A 24247-nucleotide genomic window follows, 5' to 3' on the forward strand; every position below is an offset into this window, starting at 1 on the left:
GGCTGTTTTTGGTATACATCAACCCTGGTTTGCCAAAACAAATAATGTTTTTAATGTTGTTTGTTTATATTTTCTTTTTTCCCCCCCTTTTTTTAAAATTAATTTTGATTAACAAAGCATCTTTTTTCTCAGAGTTTTAAACCTTTTTGTTTTTTGTTTTTTTTGGACCTATTTTTAATTTGTGGATGAATCCTGAGAGATACGCTGGGTTGATGAGCCTTCATAATTGTATTTAAAAAAAAAAAGCCCCTTAACCAGCATATGAGAGTGGTCAGAAGAATTAACAGAAACGGAATAATTTTTGTTCACTGTAAAAATAATAAAATAATAATAATAATAATAAAAAACTATGCCCATGCCTGGGTACCAAATATGCCAGAATTTTAATGGTTTGTATTAAAAAATAAAATAAAATCTGTTCTGTTAATGTTTAGGTTCACTTACATTTACCCTCCATGGTAAGTCCATGTGAGGTCATAACCTAAAAAACGAATAAAAATAAATGAAATAATAGAATAAAATAAATGAATAAGCAATGTATTGAAACACATACCCTCCCTTTTATTAAGTAATAACTTTTGCGAGCAATAGCAAAACAAAGATTCAAAAAAGATATAAAAACTTATTTTAATGTAAGAATTTAGAGTAAGCCAACATTCACCCTTTACTGATTGAGTGATCACAAAGTGAGTAATTTGACCCAATATCCACCACTTCCTGTTTCCTAGAAAGTATTTAAACGTACATTACTGGCAGATGAAGTCATATCAGACAACAAAAATAACAAACACATGACACAAGCTAGTACCAGTAATTGAATGTTAACATTTACTGCTCCCTGATAAACCTTTGAGTTGTGATATATGGCCTGAACGAAAAGATGGACGGCACAACAGCTACCCAAAAGTGAAGCCAAATTGTTAAGAGCTCCCTCTACTGTGGCTGCAGTTTGTCATAAAGCCCACCTCCTTCATATAAACATCAAATCAAAACGCACATCAAAAAAAGTGATTTTTTAACATAGTTACCTCTTATCATGCTAACAAAACTAGCATCGGGTTCATCTTTCAAAGAAGTTGGCACCAAATGAAGTCACCGGCAGAGTATTTCAGCGACCGGCATTGGAGGAATTTTTGGCTTCACTTTTGTTGAATTAAGAGATTAAACACATAGTCCATCTTTTTATTCAGTCTCACTGACTTTTGCTCCTGTTTTGTTCTGCTGTAACCAAAAACTGCTTCTTGACCTCCTCGATTGTCTTTTGCACAGCTTCTGTTGGACTTTTCGCTCCCTCAGCTGCGTTGTACCCTCTCATACCACCCTTTAGTACCCATCCTTGAGCTGCTGCTACAACTAACCCTTGCCCTCCTTCTGTTGATGTTAGCGTAAAAGCAACACCAAGAAGAACCTCTAGCAAAGCTCCTGTTATGATACCCGCTGATTTAATCATTAGCCAGTCAAAAGTGCTGATTTTGGCCTGATCCCAAACCTCTTCCTGTGACATGTTTCCTGATGCTCTTCTGATGCGCTCCTCCTCTCTCTGCATTTCTCTCTTGACTTCTTGGAGCATGTCATTGGTGTAGTAGCTTCCTTTGTTCCCCTCAGTCATCCTGTGAATGGTGTTGAGAAGCTCTGCCACCTGGAATTTGTTGCTCCTGTAGCTGCTTTCATCGCCAGCTTTCCAGTATCTGTTATCAACAACATGGCACCGGCCTCCGCACTTCTGCACCAGATCTCTCAGATTTTTGTTCTGTTTGACGAACTCCTCGATACTTATGTCCTCAGGGAGCTGGTCACCGTGGGTGAAGACTACGACAGAATATCTTAAGGCTTCTTCAGAGAAAGATTGACGTAACTTTTCCATGACGGCCTGCTCCTGAGCGGTGAATTTCTCCACTTTGAGAACAATGAGAAAAGCATGAGGCCCGGGGGCGCACTCTGCGATACACCTCACCATCTCAGGCTTCATCTCTTCCTCTGACCTTTCCGTGTCGAAGAAACCGGGAGTGTCGATCAGAGTGATTCTTCTTCCCTGGACAGATCTGGTTTTTGCCTTGGACAGACTTGTATCTGAAAGGGGAGTGGAGTTTATGTTGAACGCGTTCTCTCCAAAAATGGTGTTAGCTAGGCTGCTTTTCCCTGCTCCCGATTTTCCAAGCAGGATGATCCTCGTTGGAGTCAGCGCTGGTCAGAGACAAAAGACACTGAATCGTCATTCTGTGCTACACAGCTAGCAGCTACATATCTACATGGAAGCAGCTAAATCTAGATCCAGCTGGGATGAGGAGGCTAGCATGTTTGTTAAAAAGAAAACAACTTGTTTGTATTGGGGCAGATTGAGGGATATGTTGAAAACAGTGGATGACCTAAACTAGCTAACCTTTGATATGGTTAGCTAGCTTTAGTTACCGGAATTCGGCTATTTGACATCAGCAGTTGTTGCAAAGATGAAATGCCCTACTCAGAATGGGAAAACCCTCACGCAAGCTAGGCTACAACAACACTTTTTGAATGGAGTCAAGTCCACCATGTAATCTAGCTCATTTTTTGTCTCACATAACACGTGTTGCACTGTGAACAGTGCTTGGAAAGATAAATACAAATGTGGGAGTAGACCGTATGCTCAAGCGGCTACAAATATTGTCATGGCTTGCCACCTTTGTACGCTTTTTGCTTTTTTTATTGTCACATCATTGACACTCTGCAGGTGCATTTTCTCAGTAATTGTAGTTACATAAGTGACACACAAAAGAGTCAAGTGTTGGACATGGTATAAGTTGTTATTTTCAGAGGTGTATTTTTTTGCTTACATTTGAATTGGAATTTACCACGCACCTCCACTGGAGTGTCTCTCTCAGGTGTGTCTTTTCCTTACATTTTTTCCTTTTTTGTAGATACACACGTTGCATGTTGGGTATTTATAGCCACATGCTTACCAAACGGAGGACATATGCCTCCGGAGGAGGACATGAACATTGGAACAGCACTTAGTCAGCATCTGATGATGTGGATGCCTGCCCACGCCCACATTAGACCAAGGCAAGGCAAGGTACCTGGGCTTTGGGAAACAGCCTGTGTCCCGCTGTCACACAGGAAGTGCAGTGTTGTGGCTCCACCTTCTGGGGCCAGATTGGTATGTCTGGCACCCAAACAGAGGGGTACCAAAAAGTGGGACGGTATGGGTCGGTTAATTTGTTAACCTGTCCTGGTATTAGTCAATGGAAATGCTACAAAATGCGTGCTGTACTGAGACGTCCAAACTGAACCGCTTGGCGGAAACAGGCCTTAAAGGATCCTCTCCCCGCTCATGTTGGGCTGTTACGCCTCAAACCCATTGACTCCTGGCTTAGTTCCACCAGGAGGCCACCTTACTGTCAGAAGGCCCATTAGTCAAAAAAAAAAAAAAAGAGTTCAGATTTAGTTGGCAATATTAATTTTCCTTTAAGAACCAGTGTTCCTGAAAATGTGCATCCTTTTCTAATTGTGTAGATCAGAGATGTCTTAATGCACGGCCAAGGTGGGCAGTCACCTGGGGCCCACCAACCTGCCGGTACCCTCAAGTTAAGGGGGCCTCACAGATTAACAGAAAAAAGTTTTTATTTGTTGGTTGTTGACAAAAGTTGGCATGCAATGGTCCCTGTGATGTTGTTAAGATGTTTCTGGTACAGATAACATGAAAGCTTCACTCATAGATTGGTGAAATTGAAGAATTAAAACTAATTACTCTATAATAACTAGTTTTCTGATCTGAGGTTTGTTGACCTGCAGGTAAGAGTTTGTTCAGTATTTGCTCAGTAAATACACTATAGACAAAAAACGATCCGTCCAGAAGATGGCGCCAAAAGACATGCAAAGGGACCTTTAAAGTCACCACAACTTCATTACAAGTGATCAAGTCTATGTCCTATTTGACTTTCAGATGGACACAACTGATTTTTTTTATGACACCTTACCTAAATTTATATGACAAAAATTCAATTTACCACATAACTCATTTATTTTTCTTTATTTACTTATTCATATCAACAACAAACATTCTGATTCCAACAAAATCTGCAACAAAGTGATCTGATCAAAAATGTTCCTAAACATAGGTTAAAAAAGTTTTAGAATTTTTAACACATCCTAAATAAAATATTTTCAGTTAACTGCAGAAATGAGGTGAAAAATTAACTCACCCTCCATGTTGTCGCCTTCTTGATGTTCTCCCTGCGTGTTTAACCCGTTCTTAAGTTGTGGTTTGACTGTTTTTTCATTCTCTACCGGCTGAACTCATTGACAAGCCGCACCTACACAGCACAGTCACCTGTCCATACACGTTTTATACAACAACTTTTCTGTTAGTCTCAAAATGACCAGACATACAAATTTGAGAATAAAAGATTGATATGTAATCTGTTTGTTTTTTGTTTTGTTTTTTTAATTTGCACAACCAGTTCTAGTTTACTGGTTAAGGTATTTTTCTGTCTTGATGATAAGAGCTAAAATAAGAGGATAAGAGGAAGGTGATTAAATAGTGTCCGAAATTTGTGCCACTAGAAACTGAATTTATTTTATTTAATTTGAAAAGCATTGTGTGACATTGAATTTCATATTTTGAAACAGAATTTATTTACTTTTAATTTTTTTTTACCTACTTAGAAATTCAAATCTACAAAAATAGCCTTCTTGAAATAAAAAAAAAACAGTTTGCAATATCCAGGTCCATTTTAACAATTTAATCTCAGTTCAGAATATTAAAACTTTTTTTTTTTTTTTTTTTTTTTAAATTAAAGGACACTTCAAAGAATACAGGAAGTTAAATTTAAATTTGCGACTAGTTTTAATATAATTTAAAAACACCTTAATTCAGTTCCTAACATTAAATTTTATTTCAGATCATGCTTTTCACATTCAGTATAATGATTGAAATTCATTTTTCCATGGCATAAATTTTATCCCACAAACAAATAAAGAAAAATCATGTTGAAGTTTGGATTCAATGAAAATGTATCAAAAATTGGACACTTTGAAAATTTCATTCAGATATGATCATGTATAACTGCTTGGAAAATTAGGCCCCAGAAATCTTGTGTAAATACAGAAAGTGTTTAAAAGCACTGAAAAACATGATTTTAGATATAAGCTCAGTAAAAATAAGATATAACATTTTTATGACTTAAAAATCTCATTATTGTGATATTGAAATTTCATTTGACAAAGTGATAATTCTATGTTTTAAGACATCTCAATCTCAGAATTCAGAGGAAAGAAGTCAGAAATCTAGATCCAGTTAACAGAGAAAGTGTGAAACCTTCCTTTACTTTCCTTGTTTTGTAATCTCTGTAACCTGATCGGTGGAGTTTTGGCACAGATGGAAGCTGCACCTTTCATACCTTTACAGGGAGTTGTTCCCAAAGTCTGGTCTTCAGGAATCTGTTTTGGTGTTTCAGTATTAGCCCCGTAAGAACAGGCTGGACAGTAAAGCCAGAAAAGGATGGTTTAATGTGAGGTGGAGGTATCCCACCGTATCAATTTGACCAAACTGTTACACAAAAACTGATTAAGAACTAGAAAAAGATGATAAGCGTGTTGCGCTATAGGCAAATGGACACTAGATTTGTTCAATTTGGAACAGTCTTGCACCTGCGGCGCTGCACCCTGTCATACCTCTTCAGGGGGGCGTCAGAACAAGCTAAGAATAACTTTTGGTGGTTTTGTTTTTGTCTTTTTGATGGCACCTTCCCAGAGTTCTGGGAATCAAACCCACAAATTTAACAGACAATGAAGCCTCTCTGAGTGCTGAATGACTGGTTTCATTTCTTGTACATGAAGACACGTTTGCCTTCAAATTATTTCTGTTTTATAAGAATTGATTGATTGATTCATGATAATGGTGTTGGATATTTCCCAGCACGGCTCTTTTACTCTGACATTAATATGTTTGTTGTTAAAGAAGTCACTGGAATCACACATGACCAATCAGAAGATTTATTGAAGCATGAAACATTTCTATAAAAAAACAAACAAACATATGATTTAAACTATTAAAGAACACCATGGACACAGAGGAAGGAAAAAAATGAAAGGTACGTAAGAGTTAAACCTGATGATCTGACTTTGCGTACTGAAAGTGAAGCAGTAACGTCATGGATCAGTGAACGCTGCAGGTTTTTCCAAAAGGTTTCTACAAGTGTTGAGGCAAAGCAAGAAATTTCATGAACTTTCCAGACTTTTTTATTTGAGCTCCTCGAAAGCAGCAGTAACACTTTCTCACTGTTTATACAGGTTAATTTAAGCCCCCACTAATATAAACTGTTATTTACAACAGGAGTGAATCACAAAGACTCACGCTAACCACAGTGACTAAGGAAAATCTATCATTATGGATTTGAGTTCAGCAGAATTACCACCACCTCTCCAACCATCAGTTAATCCACCCTCCTACCCATCCATCGATACATCCATTTATTTATCCATCTATACATCTATCCGTCTATTCATCCATCCATCCACGTACTCATCTATACTTCAATTCAGGAATCGCCCATCTACACATCCATCCATCCATCAATTATTCCATCCTCCTACCATCAATCTGTTTTCAGCTAGTCATCAATCCTTCTATTAACTGATCTATCCATCCATTCATCATCCATCCATCCATCCATCCACCCATCCATCCACCCATCCATCAACCATTCAGAGATCATCCACCCATCCATCCATCCATCAATTATTCCATCCTCCTACCATCAATCTGTTTTCAGCTAGTCATCAATCCTTCTATTAACTGATCTATCCATCCATTCATCATCCATCCATCCATCCATCCACCCATCCATCCACCCATCCATCAACCATTCAGAGATCATCCATCCATCCATCCATCCATCCATCCATCCATCCATCCATCCATCCATCCATCAACCATTCAGAGATCATCCACCCATCCATCCATCCATCCATCCATCCATCCATCCATCCATCCATCAACCATTCAGAGATCATCCATCCATCCATCCATCCATCCATCCATCCATCCATCCATCCCACTATTCATCCATCCATCCATTTTCCATTCATCAACCATTCAGAGATCATCCATCCACCCATCTATCCACCCATCTATCCACCCATCTATCCATCCATCCATCCATCCATCCATCCATCCATCCATCCATCCCACTATTCATCCATCCATCCATTTTCCATTCATCAACCATTCAGAGATCATCCATCCACCCATCTATCCACCCATCTATCCACCCATCTATCCATCCTTCCATCCATCCATCCATCCATCCATCCATCCATCTAACCATTCAGAAATCATCCATCCATCCATCCATCCATCCATCCATTCATCTACCCATCTATCCATCTATCCACCCATCCATCCATCCATTTTCCATCCATCCATCAACGATTTAGAGATCATCCATCCATTCATCGATTCATCGATCATCTATCCATCCATCCAACCATCCATCCATCAACAATTCAGAGATTATCTATCCTTTCATCAATCCATCTATCCATCCATCTAACCATTCAGAGATCATCCATCCATCCATTCATCGAGCTATCATCCATCATCCATCCATCCATCCATCCAATCCTTACATGTGCTCACTTGTAGTTCCATCACTCCAGTTCCCACCAATTGATTTATCTACCCATTCATTCATTCAACCATACACCATCCATCCAAATATTCATTCATCAAACTTTTCTATCCATGTTTCCATCCATTCTTTTTGCACCTTTAATCGAAAGGGTTCCAGGGATCGTATATATTTTCAAACAAAGCTTTGACCCAGTCCCAGAAATCTTCTACTATCTCTGGTATTGCTTCTTGTATCTCTGGCGTTTCTACCACAGATGTGGTTAAATCTTCGACCGATGGCTGCATTTCTGAAACCTCCTCACTTATCACCTCCACTACCTTAGTTATTGGTGCTTCTATTATTTCTTTGACAAGTGTTGATTCTGTCACCTCCGTCTCAGCTTTGTAATTCAGCCACACTGCGGTAACAGCTGCAAGTACACCTGCGATTACGGCAAAGCCCACCAAACTCCTGATCCATGGACGTGACTTCTCTGTCATGGTCTTGAAGACGTTGGTTCTCGCTTGCCTCCTGATCTCTTCCTCTGTCAAGTTGCCTGACGACTTCTTGATTCGCTCTTCCTCTTCTTTGATTGCTTTCTCTGCTTTGTGCAGCATCTCGTTAGTGTGGTATCCCCTGTTGTTCCCGGTCACTAACTCATCTATGGTGTTGACCAGTTCTGCCACATGGAATTTGTTCTGTCTGTAGTCATCGTCTTCCACCATCTTCCAGTATTTGTTGTCAACGACATGGCACCGGCCTCCGCACCTCTTCAACAGATCACTCAGACCCTCACTTTGTCCGATGTACTCCTGGATCTTCATCCCGTCTGGGAGCTGGTCGCCGTGAGTGAAGACAACCACCGCGTATTTCAGGACGTCCTCTGAGAACCACTCAAGTATTTTGGTGACAACGGCCTGCTCATGCTCGGTGAATTTCTCCACTTTGAGAACGATGAGGAGTGCATGAGGCCCAGGAGCGCACTCTGTGATACACCTCACCATTTCAGGCTGGATCTCCTCCTCAGACCTTCCAGTATCAAAGAAACCAGGGGCGTCGATCAACGTGAGGCTCCTTCCGTTGATGGATCGGGTTTCTGCTCGAGTACAGTGACCTTTTGGCCCATTGAGGTGGTTTATTTGGAAGACGGTTTCTCCAAATATGGTGTTTGCCAGGCTGCTCTTTCCAACTCCGGTTTTCCCCAGAAGGAGAATCCTCTTTGTAGCAGACCCTAAAAGAGAGAAATGACTCAATTTCAGTGAACCAGTACTTCTGTCTTTCAACCAGTGGTTCACCAAGTGTTTCCCACTGATTTCCAGTGCTTACATTGGGTCAAAGTGTGTAATGTTTACCACAAATTATTCAGCACAACTTTGAGTTTTTATGGGCCCTCTGGTACCCCTGTAGGTTTCCACGATCTACCGCTCTTTTTCTCACACTGGTGTTTTAGAGAAGTTTCATTTCAGCCTCTTTCTGAAGTGCTTTGAAGCTCCCCACTCCACAAACCCCCTTCCCTCTGATTGGCCACCACTTTTTAGTTAGATTCAGAGATTTCTATAACATATGAACATGCAGCAGTTTCAGAATCTGCACGCAATAAGTTTGGACATCCTTCAATGTTACTTTATATCTACATTTAAAATACGTACATAAAAGCAGAGTACCCCCTCTTTAAAGCGCCAACCCCTATGGTCCCACTTTTTGGTGGCCTTCTGTTGGGGTGCCAGACAAACCAATCAGACCCCACTGCAATCCTTTGATTGGTCAAATAAATGTCACTTCCCTCTTCCAACTCCCTGTACAACAGTGGTCATAAAGAGCAACACATCACCCCGTTTAAAGTTAAATGTTTAAATCTCAAGGCGACTTTGTGAGGATAACTTTCACCAGGTTTGAAAATTGACGTCACGAAACAGCTCAAAAACAGCTGTCTAAACAAACCCATTTTTCTTCTTCATTGGATTTATTAGAGGGGTACACTGTGTTGCACTGCTATGGTGCTATTATGTAGCATATGTAGCTTAAGGCTTGTGACTTGATGTCTATCAACGAATCACAGCTGTGCAGTTTTAAACCTACAGCATGTCATGTTGTGTGGGTAAATGAAAAATTAGCTCAAAGTTCTTGTGTTTTTTAAACTTGCTGCTTTTAACAGTAAAACATACACTCACCAGCCACTTTATTAGGCACACCTGTCCAACTGCTCGTTAACGCAAATTTCTAATCAGCCAATCACATGGCAGCAACTCAATGCATTTAGGCATGTAGACATGGTCAAAACGATCTGCTGCAGTTCAAAGCGAGCATCAGAATGAGGAAGAAAGGTGATTTAAGTGACTTTGAACGTGGCATGGTTGTTGGTCTGAGTATTTCAGAAACTGCTGATCTACTGGGATTTTAACCCACAACCATCTCTAGGGTTTACAGAGAATGGTCCAAAAAGAGAAAATATCCAGTGAGCAGCAGTTCTGTGGGACAAAATGCCTTGTTGATGCCAGAGGTCAGAGGAGAATGGACAGACTGGTTGGAGCTGATAGAAAGGCAACAGTAACTCAGAGATTTCTCGATTTCTGCTCCACATTCAGATGGTAGGGTCAGAGTTTGGCCTCAACAACATGAAAGCATGGATCCATCCTGCCTTGTATCAACGGTTCAGGCTGCTGCTGCTGGTGTAATGGTGTGGGGGAGATTTTCTTGGCTCACTTTGGGCCCCTTAGTACCAACTGAGCATGGTTTAAAGTCCACAGCCTACCTGAGTATTGTTGCTGACCATGTCCATCCCTTTATGAGCACAGTGTACCCATCTTCTGATGGCTACTTCCAGCAGGATAATGCTCCATGTCATAAAGCTGGAATCATCTCAGACTGCTTTCTTCAACATGACAATGAGTTCCCTGTACTCAAATGTCCTCCACAGTCCCCAGATCTCAATCCAATAGAGCACCTTTGGGATGTGGTGGAACGGGAGATTCTCATCATGGATGTTCAGACGACAAATCTGCAGCAACTGTGTGATGCTATCATGTCAATATGGACCAAACTCTCTGAGGAATGTTTCCAGGACCTTGTTGAATCTATGCCACCAAGGATTAAGGCAGATCTGAAGGAAAAAGGGGGTCCAACCCGGGGCTAGCAAGGTCTACCTAATAAAGTGACTGGTGAGTGTATTTTCACTGAGTTTTTTGATGGAAAAATGTGAAAGCGTAAACACTGACAGTCTTGTTAGCTTCTGCAGATGATAATTTAAGTCTTTTAAACAACCAGTAAAACATCTCACAGGAGCTTTAATGTAACAAGAGCACGTTGGATGACGTCTGCTGTGAAAAATCCAGTTTTATGTAGAACAGTTTAAACGTCTCTGACTTAAAACCTCCTTACAACAAATGTTAAACTGACTGCTTATTGGAATAAAATAATTTTTCTCTATTTATGCAGAAAAACAAGCCAAGCTCAGCTTACCGTCCATGCTGTCAAATGAGGAAATCAGAACAATGACAGGGAAAAAAATAAAAACAGATCAGCGACTGCTCCTCACTCTGAGATTTTTTCTCTTGACCTGACTTGCTTCTTCCTGTGGCTGGTCTGACTTGTTTCACAGCTATGGTTAGCTGGAGTGATCAAAACCTTTTTTTTCATATACCAATGAGCACAATCTTTCACTGCAGAGGGCTCCAAAGTGTTTCATCACACAGGATAAAATGTTTTACTGGTGCTGATTCACAGGACGCATTGGATTTATACTTTAGAGTCTAATGTGGGATTTCTTTCTGTGCAGTGTAACATCAACACTCAATGCTCTTTGGAAAAACAACCTTTTAAATGTTCAGTTTGGTTGTAAAACACGGGAACATTTCAGGTCATGTAGTTTGAAATTTCAAAAGTTTTCAGAAATTCTGAGCTTAAGTTTCCTTTTTTTTTTTTTTTTTTTTCGGTTGCTAGGCGCTACCCAAGTAGCTGCCTGTTGCAGCAGCTCTCTCGTCTTCGTCCGTTTCTTGTAATTTCTTCGTCTCTTTTTCATAATCTTTGTATTTGGAGTGGATCATCACTTTGTATGGTTCATTGTCGGTCACGGACACCAAACTTTTTGTGGCTTCGGCAGTATTTTTTACTACTTTTCTCCTGTGTTTGTCTGGAGATCCTACATGTAACCATGGCTGCATTGTTTACATGCGAAATTAGCTGTTAGCAGCCTGTAGCATGTCAATGCTAACTAGTGTAGGGCTTGATGATTTCCCTCGAGCTGAGGAGGAGGAGGTGAGGACGACGTGCTGGTTCTCGGATGTGAGCTGCGAGGTGACGACGTGGACCTGTCCTTCCATCCATCGTTGTTGGAAACGTGGGATCTAGTTCCAGGGGATGAACGAGCTAGCTGTGCTAATCCAGCGGCATCGTGCTGTTCACAGACGTGGCTGACGGAGCTGACATCGGACGCCGCGACACATCGGAGGAGCTTCGCCTGCTGTGAGCAGACAGGATCCAGGAGACAGAGACTGAACAGACTGCTGAAGAAGCTCAGTCCTGGACCCTGTGGAGGTGGAGACTGGCTGGGCTGGAGAGTGGTGGACGAGTGGTGGACGGGATGTCGTCATCTAATTTCTTATGGACTTTTTTTTGCACTTTCTATACTCTTTCTTACTTCTGTTTTCTTAAATGCTGCGGTGACTCCTGAATTTCCCCTCGGGGATAAATAAAGTATTTTCTATTCTATTCTATTCTATTCTATTTTCACTCATCTGCCTCCCTGTTTGTTTTGTGTCTCAGGAAACCCAGTGATGACTCACGCCGCTCTGGGCCAAAAGGCTGCAGAGGTATGAGGTGTGTCACAGTTGTTTTGATTCAAACATAGACACCCAGAAACATTCAGAGAAGTATCTTGTTTATTGGTGCGTGATGGTGTTATGACAGAAAACATGTGAAACTTTCAGATCCAAAGTTTACACAAAGTTATGCACAAACCACACCCTGAGATTATTAAATATACAGTTTCATCCTTTACAATTCACACAAGGTCATTACTGTCCAAATATCCCACAGCAGACTCATCTTAAGGTTATACACCCTTTATATATATATAAAAAAGAAAAAAATAGAAATTATACACGATTACAACCATGTTGATCTTAATTTGATATAACGACACAAAAGTATTTTACAGCGTGATTAAGTCCTCAAAACCCAAATCTATCAGGTCAGAACCTTCATCAACCACAACCACCCAACAATGTAATAAAACATCTAACATACATAAATATCTTTGCCGGAAAACTGACAGAAAACTGGTAAAACTAAACTTCAAACTAGGGCTGTTCTTGATTTTTGTCACCATCAAGTGGAAATCTTGTGTCTCAAAAAATGAAGATAATGCAGAAATGCTTAAAACTGCAGTTCCATTGGCCTTCACTAGAGGCTGTCTGCAAAAGTACCAGGAGCCACGTACACACCCATTCAAAAAGCTGTTAATATTTATTTTATTCATTTTTTTAATTAAACTTCCCCGTTTTGCCTCTTTAGGGCTGTGGTTGACTTGACTGACAGGGTTAGGACTTCATAACTCTTCACAAACACAGGCGCTTCACAAACATGAGTGACATCACAGGGCTTACATGTATAATTTTTATATTTTACCAACCCAACCCCCACATTGAGAACTGAAGCCAATGAGAAGTGCAAAACAAAGGGAGCTGGTCCCCATGCATGAAGAGGACAACAGTATATTTTAAAGCTTCTTCTGAGAAATACTGATGCAGCTTTTCAATGACGGCCTGCTCCTGCACGGTGAATTTCTCCACTTTGAGTACGATGAGGAACACGTGAGGCCCAGGGGCGCACTCAGTGATACACCGTATTATCTCAGTCTTCATCTCGTCCTCACTTCTCTCCGTGTCGAAGAACCCAGGGGTGTCGATCCACACAAGGTCCCTTCCGTTGACTGATTTCTTTTTTGCTTGACATTCAGTGGTGCCAGAGTTGGCTGAGTTGTCGATGGTGAACACAGTCTCACCGAAAAAGGTGTTGGCGAGGCTGCTCTTCCCGGCTCCAGTTTTTCCCAGAACAACTATCCTTCTTGTTGAATCTGGAAGTCAAATAGGATGCTGAGTCAGTGAGGAGTTTTTCTCAGGTTTTGCTTGAGTAAGTGGTGGCATTGCTCAGCTCACTGCACAATGAAGAGCAACTGTCAACCCTCTAGTCAGGGTTTACGTGGAGTTGCGTTTTCCTGAAGGACTTCCACAATGACCTAAATGTTTGTGCATTCACATGGACATGAGTTTACCAGGGGCTGTGAGGACTGTCTTAGTGATATCTAGATATCGGCCAGATTATAGTCCAAACTTTAAAATGAGATTATCAGCGCCAATATTACTTATTTTGAAATGCGTCTTATTAGCTTCCCAAACTAGTGGACAGGACCGGATTGATTTACAGCAAGTCCAAGTCTCTGTGACAACAGCTAAAGGCTAAAACACGGGCTAATGGCTAAAACACAGGGTAACATATGCTATGGCTAAAATACAGGCTGTAGGCTAAAGCACAAGCTAAAAGCTAAAACATAAGCTAAAGGCCAAAACATGGGCTGAGGGGCTGAAACAAAAGGTAACAGGTGTTAAGGCTAAAACACAGGCTGAGGGCTAAAAGACAAGCTAAAATACAAGCTAAAGGCTAAAACATCATCTAAGATGTACTAAAGGCTAAAACATGGGCTGAGGGCTTCCACACAAGCTGGATTTAGAAACAAGCTAAAGGCTTAAACACAAGCCAAAGACCAGAACATGAGCTAAGATGTGCTGAAGGCTAAAACATGGGCTAAAGGCTAAAACACAAGCTCAAGGCTAAAACACAGGTCAAACGCTAAAACATTAGCTTTGGTATGCTTAAGGCTAGCACATCAACTTAGATGTGCTAAAGGCTAAAACATGGGCTGAGGGCTAAAACACAAGATAAAAGCTTAAACACAAGCTGGAGGCTAAAACACAAGCTAAAGGCTAAAACATGGGCTAAGATGTGCTAAAGGCTAAAGCATGGGCTAAAGACTAATACACAAGCTGAAGGCTAAAACATAGGCTGGAGGCTAAAACATCAGCTCAGATGTACCAATGGCTAAAACATGAGCTGAGGGCTAAAACACAAGCTCAAAGATAAAATACAAGCTGGAGGCTAAAACAAAAGCTAAACGCTAAAACTCATGCTAAAAGTCAAATATCAGCTTATGCTAAAGGCTAAAAATGGGCTGAGGGCTAAAACACAAGCTTAAAGCTAAAACACAAGCTGGAGGCTAAACAAGCTAAAGGCTAAAACATGGGCTAAAGGCCAATACATGAACTAAGTTGTGCTAAAGGCTTAAACATGGGCTAAAACATGGGCTAAAGGCTAATACACAAGCCCAAGGCTTAAACATGGGCTAAAGGCTAAAACATCAGCTAAAATGTACCAAAGGCTAAAACATGAGCGGAGGACTAAAACTCAAGCTAAAAAATAATACACAAGCTGGAGGCTAAAACCCAAGCTAGCGACTAAAACACAAGCTTAAAGATAAAACATCAGCTAAGATACACTGAGTGTTTGCTAGCACTGATTCTGTGGTACTGAGCCTTTTTTTGGGGGGGATAAACTCACTGCAAAGTACTTTTCAGAATTAACCCTGCTCTTTAAAGGAGACTCATATATTGTGGTGAATGAAGACCCACACATTGTGGAAGGACAGATACTCAAGGTTCCTGTTTTGAAGAAAATCAATTCCATTATAAAAAGATCTGAGTGCTCTATGTTCAAAAACTGAAAATAAGTCGTCATAACTCACCATCCATGCTGTGGAGAGTATGAACAAATTATTTGATCCACCAACGCTGAAATCTGAGGATGCTCTGACCCTGTGTATACTCCTGTGCACCTGTTAGACTTGTTTCTGTGCAGCAGGCTAATAAAATGGCTCTACCACACCATACCCTGCTGTTTTTATATTGTGAGTTATTGTGCGAGTAACCTGTTCTCTTGCATGACAGAGTTTCACAGCTCTGCCAAAAAGAAAAAGTCAGCTTCCCAAAAGAATGACCTGAAAGTTTTAGCTTGTCCACTCAGAAAACACTCCAACAAAGCTTTAAGTCTGTATATATAGAGGCTTGGATACTGGTTCCATTTTCAGCGGTTGAGTCAAATCAAAACTTAGAAACTCTGAAGAAAAGATTGACTAACGCCACCATCCATGACTTTGTGTATCTCATACATGCCAATGATTACTTCTTGGTTTGTCCACTCACCATGCTCATCCATCACTAAATAGAGATGTGTTCAAAATATCGATACGGCAATACATTGTGATACTTTAACCTCCCAAACGATATCGATATTTCAACTCTTAATATTGAGTTTGTAAAAATGAAAATTCACATTTTAGCTGAGTTGTAAGTAAAATACGACTTCCGTACGTCCACTGCGGTAGATGGCGCCGAAGAGCTACTACACTGTATGTTGCCCATAGATCATAAAATAAACATCCTCTCACAGTATATTTTATATTTTTAATGTCTAAACTTGATAATGTAGGTTTTTGTTGCACTGAGCGAGTCTCTGTCATAGACATCAATGTTTTCCTTGAGCTTTTTCATTTTGAGTAATATTTTGGTTTCAATAAACATCATCTCTATTTTTTCTTAGTTGATTGTGTAGAATATTGCAACACATCACAATTTTGTGATATTGTGATATATCATGATACTATCGTGTTGTGACCTAAGTATCCTGATGCGTAACGTATCGAGAGTTCTCGCCAATACCCACCCCTATCGCTAACCCACAATACTGACCCTCAGATCAGTACGGTTTGGTACGGGTTGCTCGGTTAAGCCTGATCCTGTTTGTGTTTCCACAGCCAATCGTGCCCCCTATCAGATACCGATAGCTCTGTCAGTTACGCAATAGCATTGTACCCTGCCAGTAAATCCAACAAAGAAGAAAAACTAAAGAGTAACCAAAAAAGACATCCAGTAATTCGTCCTCTCTGTGATTAGCATGTAGCTCTTTGATACAAATAACAATCAAGCTTTGTTTTAGAGAAGACTGTGTGAGAAATACAGCAGCCGCCGCCACAGGAAGTGATAATTCTTTCAACCGATCAACAGACTACAGTCTTGTAGCTTCACCTAGGAAGGTCTTGGCAATTCGGGGATCTGTCCTGGGATTAATCAAAGGAAACGCCAGATATGCATAACATACCAAGACAAACAGAACTGAACCGCTTGGTGGACACAAGACTTTGCAGTGTGTTAATCATGGCACCAAAAGAAATCATGTCCACAATATTATCTTAAACGCTGTCAAAATGTAGTCCTGAGTGTCCTATGTGAGAGTTTTTTTAACCATATAAGCCTGTCAGTTGAGGCCCATCTGAAGCCAGATGTTGCCATGGTGATCATTGTTCACCAACTGCCATCAGAGAGCTGGTGGAGTCTGTTGACCCGTGTGTGTGTGTGTGTGTGTGTGTGTGTGTGTGTGTGTGTGTGTGTGTGTGTGTGTATGTGTGTGTGTTCAATCATGTAAACCTGTCTGCTGAGGCTTATCTGAAGCCAGATTTTGCATTGGTGTGTGTGTGTGTGTGTGTTTGTGTGTGTGTGTGTGTGTGTTTGTGTGTGTGTGTGTGTGTGTGTGTTCAATCATGTAAACCTGTCTGCTGAGGCTTATCTGAAGCCAGATTTTGCATTGGTGTGTGTGTGTGTGTGTTTGTGTGTGTGTGTGTGTGTGTGTGTGTGTGTGTGTGTGTGTGTGTGTGTGTGTGTTTAATCATGTAAACCTGTCTGCTGAGGCTTATCTGAAGCCAGATTTTGCATTGGTGATCACTGATAGATTAACACACAGGTGTGTCTTTGTTCCTGAATGTTTTGATAAGTTAGCACGAACAGGTGCATGAGATGAAAGGTTGTCATGGTGACGTGCTGTTCGGCTACAGCAGCTAAACTTTCCACTAGTAAAGGTAATCTTTTGAAGATTGTGTAGCAAAGCAAGAGTCCTGATCTCCTGTCACCTTGCAAAAACCGTGAGGGCTAGAATAAAAATGAACGCACCGTTAGAACCCCAACACCCTGAGGAAGTTCTCTGTGCAAGTTTCATGTCTGAAGACGCAGAAATGGGCCCATGACAGTGATAGATGGATGAGGGAAATTTGACTGATCTCTGAGTAAACCCCTCAGGAATAACCATTGGAGTGCATGGGTGCTGGAGCTGACCTTGCCTAACAGTTGGCCATTTTGTGAAAAAGCGCTCCATCCTTATGCTTTAAAAACCACTTTGTCAGAAGCAGGACAAGATTACTTACATTTTGACATATAATGTGCTTTTGTGGGGCAAAAATTGAAATGTAATCCTGAGTGTCTTATGTGAGAGTTTTTTAACCATATGAGCCTGTCAGTTGAGGCCCATCTGAAGCCAGATGTTGCCATGGTGATCATTGTTCACCAACTGCCATCAGAGAGCTGGTGGAGTCTGTTGATTCCCAACATATTCTCACTGAAATCAGGGTGTTGAAGTGCCTGCAATTCTAACAAAAATAAAATAAATGATCATGAAGCATGAATCAGTGTAATCAAAATTTGGATTTAAAAGTTTGAAAGGCTGAATCAATTCAAAAATTAAAGGAAGGAATTTAAATTTAAAGAATAAAATCTGGAAAAATAAGGAGTTGACTCAGGGAAATGGAAGTCAAATGTGTTCAAATGAGGTACTTAGTGCCCTGTGTGTGTGTGTGTGTGTGTGTGTGTGTGTGTGTGTGTGTGTGTGTGTGTGTGTGTGTGTGTGTGTGTTTAATCATGTAAACCTGTCTGCTGAGGCTTATCTGAAGCCAGATTTTGCATTGGTGATCACTGATAGATTAACACACAGGTGTGTCTTTGTTCCTGAATGTTTTGATAAGTTAGCACGAACAGGTGCATGAGATGAAAGGTTGTCATGGTGACGTGCTGTTCGGCTACAGCAGCTAAACTTTCCCCTGGTAAAGGTACTCTCAGAAGCAGGACAAGATTTTCTACATTTTGACATATAATATGCCTATGTGGGGCAAAAATTGTGACCAAGAGAGCAGTTTACCCAGAAGTTTTCCAGGTTTTGTTTCCCCCTCTCCCTGCTCTGTTGTTTGAATCTCCCACTCTAAGCTGAAACATTCCGTCCAATACACACAAATGTTAAATGGCTCCGAGAGCTGAAATACATCAGGACCTTTGAAGGGTCATTGTGAAGAAACTATAAATGCTAGGAAAAAAATGAAACACACTAATGAAGCCAAAAGATATCTGAATGCTTTGAAGTTTGAATCAAATTTCTAGCTTAATGTATGACTGAATGGGAAGGGTCTGAAGCAGGCTGAAAAAAAGTCCCAAAGTGAAAAAAAATTGAAAATTTCCCATTCATCTCTATGTTACCATAAAATATCTCTGAAAGTATTTGTGAAACAGAGGTGAAAAGCCATAGTGGCAGGATCCTGAATGAGCCGCATGTTTTGAAGTTTGAACTGTGAAAATGGGTGGACGTTTGTAGAAAGAGTAGCGAGTAGTAGGTGAAATTTGATTTCACAAGTCTATAGTAAAAACACAAGTCTGTTTGGTGCCACCTAGTTACTAAATGTGATAGTTACTGCATCAAAATTTACATGTGAAATATGTCTTGAAAACAGTTTGGACACCTCTGAACCACATGACATATCCTCTGTGGTCTTTACAGGAGTTATACAGAGATTTGTCTGAGGATTCTGGGTAAAAATCCTCATTTTCTATACTGATGATAATCTTGTTTTCAGCTTTCATATAAAAGACATCAGCTGCATATCCTGTGCTCCACTCTCAGCTGGTGTTGAGACAAACAGTTGTTTCTACTCAATTTGTCCAATGTTGCTCTTTCCTGCCATCTAGTGGCAGAGAAAACAAAGTACAGTGAAATTATACAAACTTCTTTTCACTAGAAGTTCCACTTCCTGATTTTATCTTAATTCCCTGTTTAACATCCGTTTTTTTTTTTTCGATTTGTGGGGAGAAGAAATCTGAACAAGGGTCATCCTCTTTTTGTTTTCCAAATTAATGTCAGTTTTTAAGCATCATTTGTTCCCAAAAGTGCTTGTAAAGAAAGTCATATTCACAGAATAAAAACTTCAAAAAAGAGCAGGCATGGATAAATAAAATGATGGAGGAAAAAGAGACAGAGAAAATCAAACACAAGAGTCACAGTTTTTACATGGGGGAAAATGGTTGTTATGTTGAACAAGTTTAGTAAAAGTGGGTCTCTGTCAAGCTACATGTGACACTTTAAAAGACAGTTCGGCTGAAGTGAGTGTTCCTTAATTTTAAAAGTGAAACGACTCAAAAATGAACATTAACTTACCGCTCATGGTGCTCGGAGAAAAGTTTGCAGGCTGAAGAAGAATGAACACACCCTGCCTTGTAAAGCCCGTCTTTGTTCCTCTAGACTCATTTACTTGCACTTTCAACATGACATGCACTGACCTTTGGCTCCCTCTTGTGGTGAAAGAGACACACAGCACTACTGAACATATTTAAGGTTCTTAAATACATTTCCTGACAGGGTTGTGTTAGTTTTAAAGCGTGACCTTTATCTGTCAAGGATAGAGTGCAGAAACATGACCACATCACCCCCATTCTTCACCGGCTCCCCATCTCCACCAGGACTGAATAAAAGGTTTTCTTCATCACGCTGGTCTGCTTGCCATCAAATCATTTTATTTGAAAGAATCTAGATTCGTTTGACACAGTGAATCTGTGTAACTTCTATCAACCTGAGTCAAAGTGCTGTTGTATGAAGGAGAATATTTCACAAACAGTGAGACTGAACTTTTACTCATGTTACTCTCTGCTGCCATCTAGGGGCATTTTGAAGAAAGGACCATCATGTTTTGACACTTTGTGTTCAGTAGATTACTAAACCCTCTTTTCTCCTCTGTTTTATTTTTCTGTTGACACCATTCAAACTTTAGGTCGCTTCATTTGTTATGATGATATCAAGAATAAATAACCATGATTACACCTAAGCTTTAAATCATAATGAACTCTGTTCAAAGTGTCCTTTGTTTTTACAGTACACCAAAGGTTTCTGATATTAACATTATCAATATGAGGATCCTGTGACTCAACATTTCACAGGAACTAAAACAGTTCAAAAATGTATTGAAGTTTTATGTGAAGTTGTTTTCTCTCTTTGGGATAAGAAAGAACAGTTTCAATAACTACTCAAAGAATGGACATTAACTTTCCGTCCATGTTGCTCAAAGAAAAGTTGATATGGTGAATAACAAACTCTCTGTTTTGTCTCCTTGGACAGGTTCATGTTCCACCCTGATTTGGTTGATTTGGTGTGGGATGTACACACTGCCACCCTCTGTTGAAGATGAGGTACAACCAAGGCGTCCACATTTCCATTTGATTATCATGTTGGTCTGAGGGTGGATTTACACAAGCCAATGAAAGAAAAGGCAGGTTTTTTTTATTACTATTTTTTTCTGAGAAAAAAAAAATTCTAGTAAAAATGTCAAATTCTGGCTTTTTCCAGAAAAATATTAATAAACAAATAAAATGAATAAACTAAATTTACTGGAAGTTTTTATTCATTTTATTTATTTATTTATTTAGTGGGCCTAATCTGCCTCCTCTAATTGTGCAAATGTGATTGTTGCATTTTCTTCCGAATTATGTCCAGTAAGTAGTGTATCATTTCTTGAAAAATTAGAAAGCAAAAAAACTTTTTTATGTTCATTTGAATTATGTCACATTAAAAACTTGATATCAATCAATCAATCCATCAACTTTAATTTGCAGAGCCCTTTGCGACACACAGGGTGACCAAAGTGCTTTCCATTAAAATCAGGACACAACCATTCAAATCCGATACGATAAAAATTCAAAACAATTCAATAAAAAATGGCAAGAATATCTCACCCCATTACTGTGTGTTAAAAGCCATTTTGAATAATAGGTTTTAAGCCTGGATTCAAAAAGCCCAAAGTCAATGGTGGTGATTATTTAAGGGGGCACGCCACATAACTAAGCAGGTAAACCTCTCTGTCTGTAGCCCCTCAGCAGCAGCAGCTACACAGGAGAACCAAGACCTGTTTGCAGAACTTTACACAGTTTGCAGGATATTTCCACAACAGTTAGGTTGTTTACACTGTATCTGACTAAAATCTGCTGATATTTAGTTGACTAAAATTAGACTAAGACTAAAAGGTTTCAGATGACAAAACATGACTAAAATAAAACGGTGCGTTGTTTCAAAGCCAAAGAATAAATCAGAATTTGTTGTCAAATTAACACTGCCACTCTGTAAAGCCACTGTGTTCACTCAGGAACATCGGTCCAGTTTACTCAGATTAGGATTAGGATTTAGGGAAACAGAGATTTTACAATGTTGGTCCTCCTGCTGCTGCTGCTTTCAATAGAGAGATCATTTGATAGTCATAGTGGTGACTATTGCTTCTAAAAGTCACTGAGAGTGTTGTTGATCAGATAATGAAGACGTGTGAACTCAGGCAGAAGCCTTCTTTGTGTTTCCACCATTTATTCTATAAACAATTATTACACAAAAAAGGTGTTTGACACGGTCAAAAACTGTGTGCTCCCTCTGACATGATGAGCACACCTATATAACCTTTCCAAGTTCCACCCAAGTGTTCAAAATACAAAATAAACCAAATCCAATATGTGCAGAAAAAATGGCTGGATGTTATATACATAAAAAGATGGATTCAAATCCAAAAGTGGTCACATTTTTAAGTGTACCTTATAACGAAACAGAAAACAATGAAAAATGAAAGCCCGTCCCTCCCATTTCCACATATAGACCTGACCCCCCAACACACACACACACACACACACACACACACGAACACGCGCACACACAAACACAGTAAATAGACTAATAACATGGCATGGCACTGAGGATCCAGGTGAGGAAGAGCCACCCATGGGTCAGCAACCACAGGGAGCGCCGCCACAGAGACCTCCCCCCACAGCCTGGACAGACCAGGGCAGACTCCACATGTAGTGCAGAGCCTCCTCCAGTCCCCCAGGTCTGAGAGATCTCCAGGACGACATCCCCTGTGGGCGGACCAGACACAACTCCCAGTGTGGAGGGCCCCAATGAGGAAACACTGGAGCTAAAAACTAAAAGATTAAGACAGGAAATGTGAGGGTTTGGATAATGTAAAAGCAATGAAATGCACAAGACTTAAAATGATATTAATAGAAATAAAAATAAATAAAATACAAATCATCTAAAATTGACCCTTGAGGCACCCCACACTTAATTTCATGTGTTCTGGTGGAACATGTATCCATACTTACAAAGATTCACAATAAAAGAACCAAAAAACTACGTCCAGAGAACTGCACCAAATCACAATATTAATGGTTGTGTATTTCAGGGTTTATAGTTGGTTTCTACTAACGCTTACCAATGATGTGATTGTTTCAATTTCATCTTCTATTTCCCAACACACTTTAAGAACTACTTTAATCAGAACTATCATGCCCAACAAATCTCCTTACAAAGCTTACTAAAAAACCTTTGTTGTTTCTTCTGGTTGACCTTTTCCCAAGATATGTTCCTCGCTGCATTTCTTCCCACACTGCTTGCAGCATCTCGTTGGTGTAGCAGCGATTGTTGTTGTCTCTTATCGTCTTGTCGATCGTCTGGAGCAGCTTCTCTACCTGGAACTTGTTGCTTCTGTATTCATTCATTGGTTTATCTTTCCAATATTTGTTGTCGATGACGTGACAGCGGTCGCCGCACTTCCTCACCAGATCGCTCAGATTCTGATCCTTACAAACTATATCTTCAATCGTCTGTCCTTCTTGGAGCAGATCACCATGAGTGAAGACAACTGTTGAATATTTGAAGACTTCTTCAGAAAAATATTCTTTTATTTTGGTAATGACAGCCTGCTCGTGCTCGGTGTATTTCTCCACTTTGAGCACGATGAGGAAAGCGTGAGGACCAGGAGCGCTCATGGTGATACACCTTTTCATCTCATGCTTCAGAGCCTCTTCAGTCACACTGGTGTCAAAGAAACCTGGAGAGTCGATCAGAGTGTATTTTCTCCCATTGACGAATCTGGTTGCTGCTTGACACTTTTCTGTCCCAGATCTGGCAGAGCTTACATCCATGAACAGTTTCTCTCCAAATATGGTGTTAGCTGTGCTGCTTTTTCCTGCTCTAGTTTTTCCAACGATGACGACTCTTATGTTTGATGCTGAAAGAGAAAAAAATAAATCATCACTGCAAAGAGATTGTATCAGACGTTCATCACACAGACTCAGAGAACTAAAGTCCTCAGTGATCCTGGTCCTGGTCCAGGAGGATCCAGGAGGAATGAAGACTTGATAAGGTATGGAGCGCTGTGTTTGACTGCAGCTGAATGAGGACTCAGGGCTTTCAGTGTGGCTCATGTTTCCATCAATTCACAAACTTTATCATGTGTCATAAAGTCAAAATACAATCCGTCACCTAGCAACCAGTGAAAAGTCTTCCTTCTTCAAACAGAAAAACACAATAAAGCTGACCTTTGGACAACCTCCATGATCTGATCAAGTTTAACCTGGAGTTATATCAACCCTGCTGGATGGAGCCTGTGTTTCATAAGGTGCAGTGGGGCTGAATGATGTTTTGTTTTCTGG

General features: G+C 40.2%; 3 protein-coding genes across 3 annotated transcripts; all 3 read right to left on the reverse strand.

Moving 5' to 3' along the window:
- Positions 1-1192: 1192 nt before the first annotated feature.
- Positions 1193-4185, reverse strand: LOC141784538 (GTPase IMAP family member 7-like). The gene is made up of 2 exons (XM_074662377.1): positions 4179-4185; positions 1193-2184 (listed from the first exon to the last, which is right to left on the reverse strand). The coding sequence occupies exons 1-2, from the start codon at positions 4183-4185 to the stop codon at positions 1193-1195; spliced, it is 999 nt and encodes a 332-aa protein (XP_074518478.1).
- Positions 4186-7390: 3205 nt separating this feature from the next.
- LOC141811159 (GTPase IMAP family member 7-like) lies at positions 7391-20000 on the reverse strand. The gene is made up of 2 exons (XM_074699101.1): positions 19944-20000; positions 7391-8820 (listed from the first exon to the last, which is right to left on the reverse strand). Exons 1-2 carry the CDS (start codon positions 19948-19950, stop codon positions 7748-7750), a joined length of 1080 nt encoding a protein of 359 aa, XP_074555202.1. The 5' UTR covers positions 19951-20000; the 3' UTR covers positions 7391-7747.
- Positions 20001-22487: 2487 nt separating this feature from the next.
- LOC141784539 (GTPase IMAP family member 7-like) lies at positions 22488-24019 on the reverse strand. Its single transcript, XM_074662378.1, has 3 exons — positions 23872-24019; positions 23137-23823; positions 22488-22735 (listed from the first exon to the last, which is right to left on the reverse strand). The coding sequence occupies exons 1-3, from the start codon at positions 24017-24019 to the stop codon at positions 22488-22490; spliced, it is 1083 nt and encodes a 360-aa protein (XP_074518479.1).
- Between the last annotated feature and the right edge of the window lie 228 nt (positions 24020-24247).

Source organism: Halichoeres trimaculatus, unplaced genomic scaffold (assembly GCF_033239565.1).
Source record: "Halichoeres trimaculatus isolate MK-OKI-2021-1 unplaced genomic scaffold, fHalTri1.1 fHalTri1_scaffold_22, whole genome shotgun sequence".
Taxonomy (NCBI): domain Eukaryota; kingdom Metazoa; phylum Chordata; class Actinopteri; order Labriformes; family Labridae; genus Halichoeres; species Halichoeres trimaculatus.